This window comes from Pterocles gutturalis, unplaced genomic scaffold (assembly GCF_000699245.1).
Source record: "Pterocles gutturalis isolate BGI_N339 unplaced genomic scaffold, ASM69924v1 scaffold49114, whole genome shotgun sequence".
Classification (NCBI taxonomy): domain Eukaryota; kingdom Metazoa; phylum Chordata; class Aves; order Pterocliformes; family Pteroclidae; genus Pterocles; species Pterocles gutturalis.
Genome location: NW_010129937.1, coordinates 392 through 8,342, shown reverse-complemented (window position 1 = coordinate 8,342; position 7,951 = coordinate 392). Strand labels below are relative to the sequence as shown.

Below are 7,951 nucleotides of genomic sequence, written 5' to 3'. Positions count from 1 at the left end.
GGCGAAACCAGACCAAAAGCGGTCATCCTGTGTCAGGGTCACGCGTTTGAGCTGGGTGGCTTATTGCAGCGCGGGGGGTAAATGGAAGGGGCAGCAGAAAATAGTGAATAATGTTTGTCGCTGGTTCTTTACAGAGAATTTCTTAAAGGCAGAAATATGTTCCTTAAGTGGGCTGCTTGTGTGGTGTTTACTTTTTGCAGGTAAGGTCCTTCAGGCCGGTGCTGATGAGTCTCTTCCCATTCACCGCCAGAAGGCTGGTTTCACAAGCATCCTGCGGGCTTAAGGCTGCTGCTGCTGCTTCAAAGAAACAGAAGGTTTGCTTAGAAATGGCTCGTCCTAGTTCAAGTAAGGCATCTACTTGTTTTAGTACCTTGCACAGGTGTTTAAGCTACATTTCAGATTTCAGAAGGTTTTGTGTAATAAGTGAAATCTATAATTCAAAATTTTTAGAAGAGGGAAGTTGATTTTTTTTTTCCAGCTGATAAAATTTCTCTGTGTGTATATTCAGTACGGATCCAAAACCCCTTGTGTAGTTACAGTCAGCATGATTATCTGGTGATGTGTTTTTAGTGCTTATGTACATAAACACGCACTAGTTGATTGCATTTCCTTTTTGTAATGGGTAATAAAACTCCTTTGTGCAAGAATTACAGAGGGCCTCGAGCATTTGTAACAGAGCAGGAGCAGGGTACTGGGTAACCCCAGGAGCCTTGTTCAGTCTAGTAGTAGTAAATATGCTTTTTGTTTGTTCAGGGTTTGGTTTTTTTTTTTTGGTTGTTTTTTAATCTGAGGATGTGTCTTAATTTAAAACCTGCACGCAGAGCTGCACAGGTATAACAGTAAAGCCCCTGACAGTTAGGTAGCCGAGGCACACTTGCTTGTTCTTGTGATGTCTTGAGCATCAGTGTTTGGCTGCTGTTAGAGACCAGAGAAGAGACTGGGGGGGCTTTTGGCCTGATCTTTACACGTTCAAGTGCTTGTGAGGTTTGGTTTAAAACAGCAGCCGGGGCATCAGAACCGTAGCGTTCTCTGCCCCATTGTACAGCTCTTATGCTGGGACTTCTCCAGTGACTTTCTCTCCTTATAAGAACTTACCTCCCTTTGATTTAAAAAACCAACCAAAGAAACAAAAATGTGTTGTAAATTGTGAAGATCAGGCTTCTGATCAGCAGCTCAGAGTTCAGCTGGGGGCCAGTCACTCATGGCGTACTGTAGGAGTTAATTCTGGGGCAAATATTGTTTAACACCTTCATTAATGATCTGGATGATGGTTCATGTCCTTGCGCTGAGGACCCCAGAGCTGGACACAGTACTGCAGGGGGGGTCTCATGAGAGCAGAGCAGAGGGGGAGAATCACCTCCCTCAACCTGCTGCTGATGCTTCTTTTGACACAGCCCAAGACACGGTTGGTTTCTGGGCTGCAAGCGCACACTGCCGGCTCATGTTCAGCTTCTCATCAACCAATACCCCCAAGTCCTTCTTCTCAGAGCTGCTCTCTATCCACTCTCCACCTAGCCTGTATTTGTGCTTGGGATTGCCTCGACCCACGTGCAGGACCTTGCACTTGGCTTTGCTGAAAAAATTCAAAATAGAAAATTCCAATTTCTATTTCTGTAGAAATTTCAATTTCTATTAAAAAATAGAAAATGCAGTTGCAAACCTAGAAAATGGGCAACATGCCTCAGAAGGAAATGCTTTTCCCCAAATTACCCTTAATTTTGAAGGGGCTATTTTGTAACTAAACATAATTTTTTTTCATCTTGGGATCTTACATTACGTTTAGGAAGCAAAATACTTCCTGATCGGTGTTCTGAAGCTGAGTTCGTGGGGGGCACATACAGCAGCTATTTCTGGATGTATAATTTCGCCAGCATTGCATGTATGGCCTAGTACATAAAAGTATAAGCGTTTGAACAGCTGTTTGTTTTTCCTCCCCGTGCATAGATATGGCTGAGTTTCGAGAAGTGTTTGCCAAAGCGAAGCATATAGCCATTATCACAGGAGCTGGCGTTAGTGCGGAGAGCGGCGTTCCTACCTTCAGAGGGGCTGGAGGTTTATGGAGAAAGTGGCAAGCCCAGGTTTGTACTGGTGGCGTGTGTCTGCGCAGCCGTGCTGAGCTCAGCCCTGTGGGTGGGTGAGTGTGAGGGGTCAGGAGAAGGTGGGTACTGTGGGGGGAAAGCACTCCCGTGGCGGTGCAGCAGGGTCAGCTCTCCCTGCAGCCCTGTCTGCAGCTTGTCCCTGTGCCCTGCGAGGGAGTTTTGTGCAGCTGCAACTTCTTTTCTGTTGTTTGGGTTATCGGCTGTTTGGGAAACACAGGGTTTTCACAGACAGCTCTGGGTCTTTCTACTGTCCCTGTTTTCTTGCTGCCCTGCAGCTTAGCTGCTTGCTCCTACCCTGTGGGGCCTTTCCTGTTTTAAACTCTGAAGAACCTTTTGCCACCATAACAAAGGACAGAACCCATGATACCAACTAGTTGTTTTCTTTTAATCTTGGTTTCTCATAATACTCTTTAAAAATGTTTTAGGATTTGTTTTGGTTTTGGGACAGGGCTACTCACAGTCTTTAACTCTCCCACAAGCTCTGTCTCTCTTGCTGATGGGATCTTGCCGCTGTTGGGAGCTGCTGGGTGAGAGAGGAGGTGGAAGCAGAGGCTGCAGGGTGGAGTGACGGAAGGGAGAGCACCAAATACACGAGTTGTAGAGGTGCCTTGTGGGTCTGATCCTGTGCAGTGCTGCAGATGTTTCAAGTAACCATTATATTGTCAGTAACTGCTACCCCAAACACTGCGATCATGTTTGCTTTCTTTATGTTTTTTGATGGTAGCATTCATTAAAGATCTGTTGAAGTTAAAAAGGGGTCAAAGAGATGAGGTTTTAGAGATGGTTTGAATGTAAAGGTGCATTTTTTCTTCCAGTGACTATAAATTCAGATAAAGCACCTGTGTGTATATATATGCCTGGTCCTTCTGCATCAGAAAGTTTGTATTCAGCGTTTTTATATCAGTAGAATAGGGCCTTGAAGTATTACACTGAGCTACTCCTCGTTTTAAAAAAGATAAGGCAAAATTAGTGTGAAAAGCAGAGCTTAGATTTTAAAGGCACATAAAGACTAGACGTTAGACTTGGGTTTTGACAATGGCTGTAATTTGGCTCGTGTTACACTTAAATTGAGGCAGAAAAGAAATTGCTAGCAAAGAAAATATATCCACATGGTGCTGAGTTTTATGGCTGCAGTGGAAAAGAGTTTTGAATGCCAAAAATGGTGTGCATTGGAATATCTCCTCTTCCTTTGTGCTGTTCTAAACTCCTAATAGCTCAGTAGGGCAGCGCAGAAGAAGGTCTGAGTGTACTATGTAAAACCATGTACTACACTTCTGGTATCAGCTGTTTCCTCATTTAATAATATACTTTGACTTGTCGTCCTCGTAAGACAAGGGCTGTTGAGCTATATTCTTGTCAGCTGCATCTGGTTATAAATTATCTGCTGTTGATTATCTTGTAACACTGCTAGCAGTGTAAAGGGTAGCGTGCTAACAGGCTTCATCTGGGGAGGGGACTTTCTTGCCCTTTCATTAGTAGAACAAATTGTTATGTCTTTTCCAGGACTTGGCTACTCCAGAGGCTTTTGCGCAAAACCCTTCTCGTGTATGGGAATTTTACCATTACCGCCGGGAAGTGATGTTGAGTAAACATCCAAATCCTGCACATATTGCCATCGCGGAGTGCGAAAGGCGGCTGAGCAAGCAAGGAAGGGGTGTCGTGGTCATTACTCAGAATATTGATGAACTACACAGAAAGGCAGGCACGAAGCACCTCTTAGAAATTCACGGTAAGAATCAGCTTACCTGTCTGCTACAGGCCAGCAAACCTCTGGGGGAGAAGAGAGAGCAGGTTAAGTACTGTGAGGAGAGAAATTTGTCTTTAAAATGATAATAACTTGCATGAAGTTATTCACAATGTCACCCAGTTCTCTTTGGAAGTTGTTCCAGTACTTCATAGCCTCCCTTTATTTCTCACGTGCTCAGTTTTGCCTCACATCCACTTGAATACATGTAGATAAGAGATACTTGCCTGATTTTGATTACAAAAGGGGGAAATAATCCATTGAGGACTTCCACTCTGTGGTGGCGGTGGTGCCACACCACTGCTGCCGCCAGTAAAACGTGAATTGGCGAGACTGGTCTCACCAGCCCTGCTGCTTTCCCCCTCTCCTGTCCTGTCCCTGCGCGGTCCTTGGCGACAGGAGGAAGAAGGGGCTGGAAACAGATGAGGTTCTCTTGCCTTTTGGATCTGATGAAGTACATTACCGGGGTGGAGAAAACGGAGGGTGAGGAGGCCCTTCTCCATCCCGTGAGCAGATGGATGGCCCTGCCGCAGAGTGAAAGGCTCCCAGGACAAAGTCCCATCCTGCTCCTCCAGCAGTATGGTGCTTCTTAAGTATCACAAAAGGTTTCCCACCACTATGTTGTGATCTGGACACAGGAAACCTGCACAAATTGTTCTGCGGTTGTGGATCCAAGGATAAGGTCTTGGGTATAGTTAATTTTAGTCTTAGTCTTTACAAAATAGAAACAATTTTAAAGTCTTGGTAATATTGTGCATCTCTACAACACACTATAGAAGTCTTGGGGCTGGAGAGTTTTGCATAAAATAGAAGAGTGTTAACCAATATCTTTTCTTTTTAAGAAAACGTTTCTGATTTAAGGGGAAGAGCAGTAAGGAGAAATCCTCTCCCTTAGTGATATTTTAAATAATGATTTTCCTCTGAAATCCTGTTACGAGGCTGTGTATTACCCATGTGGTGAGGTAGAACAAGGTGGCAAATCATAGCTCAGGGGGACTGTCGCTGTTGTTCGCTGCCACCTTTCAGCTGGAAGGGCTGTGTCTGTCTTTGCTGATTGACTACGAAGCTGGTCACCTTGGGCTGCTGAAGAAAAGCGTGTGTACGCACTACATCAATAGCATCTCGTTCATAATGCTGCTGGGTTTCAACACTTGGCTGTTACGTTCATGTAGTAAGTTACACACAAGGTATAGTCTCCAAAGTCAAATAAAGGCCGTCCGGGATTAACACAACCATTTGTTTGTGCAGCCATGCCTCAGAGCAATCGCTTGATCTCTGATGTTTTCTCTTTGTGCATTTCAGGTAGTTTATTTAAAACTCGATGCACCAACTGTGGAAATGTGGCTGCGAATTACAAGAGTCCAATATGCCCCACGTTGGCTGGGAAAGGGTAATACAGCTGTCCTGTAAACTCTGTATTGTCTGCTTTGTCTGCTGTTCCATGGAAGAGGAGCCATTTAGGAGCAGCCAGCCACCCCATTTTCCGTTAGTAATATTAATGCTTAAGTTTCACACAACTGTCTTGAAACCTGAGTAGACTGTTCAGTAACTCCAGTGGGATGATACCAGAAGTCCTGTGAATGAGTAACTGCTAACCTCTAGGTTAGCATAGCATTATATAGATTTTCATTAGAACAATTTCAGATGCTCTGAAACTCTCATATTGGAACTAATTGTACCCTTTGAGAATGTGTGTTTACTCCCATCCACCTCACCTTTCAGGTTTTTTATTAAATTGGGTGCTTATTCCTTACATTGGACTGTCATCACTTGATACATGGATTGTCTTCTTCTGCATCTCTTGAACATCTACTAGCTTTTGTCCTTCAATTCATCAACAAGATTCTCGTGATTATAGGTCTCAAAATACAGATGTGTGAAACAATCATGAGGAAAGCATCAGTTCTCAGGATTTCTGCAACTTAAAGTTGCAGAAGAATCCTTCAGTCTCCTTTTCCTGGGCATCCTCTTTTCTTTCACCATTTAAAAAAGGGGGCGGGGGGACAGGACAGGCATATGCTCATAGATTTTTAGGGGTTTTTTTCCCTTTGCATATCACCACATCTTCAGATAGTTACATAAATATTTGTTGTGCCTTTGACAGCCTTTGACCAGCTTATTACAGCTGCTTAGCTCTGAGATAATTCTGAACAAATGCCTGCCTGCCTGGAGTGTGGTATTTTAGGGTTGTAGTAGGTGTTGAAGTTGGCTGAAATTGCAAAGATTCTGTGGTTGGAGAGCATGCTTTAGAGAATTCTCAGTTTTTATTAATATATAAAGTGCACTTTGTACAATTGGATATGTATTTCAATTTTGTAACTTCAGGGCTCCAGATCCTGAAACAGAGGACGCCATGATTCCAGTTGAAGACCTTCCTCAGTACGTATGGTCTGCTTTGCTTTTTGCTGTTACCTCTTCATACATTCTGCATCTCAAAGGCTTACGTTACTGTTCATGTAGTTTTGGAAGGACACGGAAGCATTCTACAGGAGAAAAAGACGTGGGACTTTGCCCCAGAGAACTGGGGCAGCAGACAACAGAAGTGTGTACTGGAAGCTTACCATGATGCTAAAGGGATTGCGTGCTTATGTACTTGATGGTCAAGCTGAAACATGCCAAAATTCATGGGGTTTGTAGTAGGTTGAGTGATAGGAGAATAGCATTAAGAAGCATTTTGTTCCTGTGCAGGTGCTACCTGCTGTTGGTCAGTCTGGAATACTGGGGTACAGCCACTGCACAGTCTCTTGCAGGCATTAAAGACGCCGCAGTGCTTTCTTATAATGGCTGAAGCTTTGCCTGAGCTAGTTGTAGATGCTAGAAGCGATCGTATTTTTCATCTGGTTCCTAAGGAAAAGAGCCTAACGTGACGCTTCTTTCAGTTCACTTCCTCCTTAAAAGCCTGTTGGCCAGTTTGTTACAGTCACTAGAGGCAGAGGTCTGTAGCACATACATTTGAGGAGCTGAGTAAAGGAAAGACATGATTAAATGTCTGAGCTGAACAACTGTTCTGTGTGACTGGGCAGCATGTGTGAACTTCCAACAGGCGTGTAGCTGGGCATCAGCTGCCTCCTGTCTGGCACGTGGTAGAGGAGGGTGTGGGTAGGGCTGTGAAAGAGAAGGAAGGAAGAGTGAGGGTAGATAGGACATGTCAAAATGAAAATGAAAACTGATTTGACATCTTGCAGGTTGAAATGTCCCCATTGGCAGGATAATGCTGTCCCTTTGTTTTTTTTAAACAGGTGTGAGGAGGACGGCTGCAATGGGCTCCTCCGTCCCCATGTTGTGTGGTTTGGTGAAACCCTGGATCCCAACATTCTCACAGAGGTCGAGAAGGAACTTGAGATCTGTGACCTCTGCTTGGTAGTGAGTGATGCTTTTGTTACCTAGCCTCCTCACTGGCAGTGATTGCAGTCTAGTGGGGTTGCATCTCCTGGGTAAAACAGATGCACCTGTACCTCCGCAAGGCAACTAAAAGCCCCTGAGGGACTCTAGTGTCAAGTGTAAAACATTAAGAGACCATGAAGTTCGAAAACGTACATATGCCACTCAGAAATTAACAGGTTTGGTGTGCGCGCATCCTGCTCAGTTGGCATCTGCAGTCTCTTTAGTGTACACCGGTGTTAGAGGCTCAGGCGTTAGAGGTTAGCTAATACTTAAATTTCTCAAACAGTGAAAAACAGGATTATTTTGATGCTCAATTTTCAAAAAAGTTAGAAAATCTTGGAAGAATGTAGCTAGCTGTTGTCATGTCCTGCACTTTTTTGGTGAGGTTATATGCCATGTAGGCTTTACATTGCTGACAAAAACATTCGCTCAGAATATTGTGTACCTTTCACAGAATAATCTTAAGTAGGGGACATCTAGTGGGGTTTTATTTTTCCTGAAAGCAAAGTCTGCCATTTTGTTTCTTGGATTTTCACGTTCATCTACAGTTACAGTCCCCAAACAGGCTTCTTTGGATTGCATCAGAGAAACAACTCCTGATTCTCACAGTACATTACACAGCTCCATGTGCAGTGACCCTAAATGCAAACAGGGATTCGGTTTCATTTCTGCGGGGATCTCTCATGCTTCAGCAGTTTTGCAGATGCCCTGTTCCCAGAAGGGC

General features: G+C 44.1%; 1 protein-coding gene across 1 annotated transcript in view; it reads left to right on the top strand.

The window, feature by feature from the left end:
• The first annotated feature begins 224 nt into the window (after positions 1-224).
• SIRT5 (sirtuin 5) overlaps positions 225-7,951 on the top strand; it is a 7,903-nt gene continuing 176 nt past the window's right edge. The window contains exons 1-6 of the mRNA XM_010080040.1: positions 225-345; positions 1,945-2,078; positions 3,603-3,828; positions 5,146-5,233; positions 6,169-6,222; positions 7,083-7,228. Of these exons, the coding sequence (XP_010078342.1) occupies positions 225-345; positions 1,945-2,078; positions 3,603-3,828; positions 5,146-5,233; positions 6,169-6,222; positions 7,083-7,228 (769 nt within the window). The remainder of the gene's footprint in view (positions 346-1,944; positions 2,079-3,602; positions 3,829-5,145; positions 5,234-6,168; positions 6,223-7,082; positions 7,229-7,951) is intronic.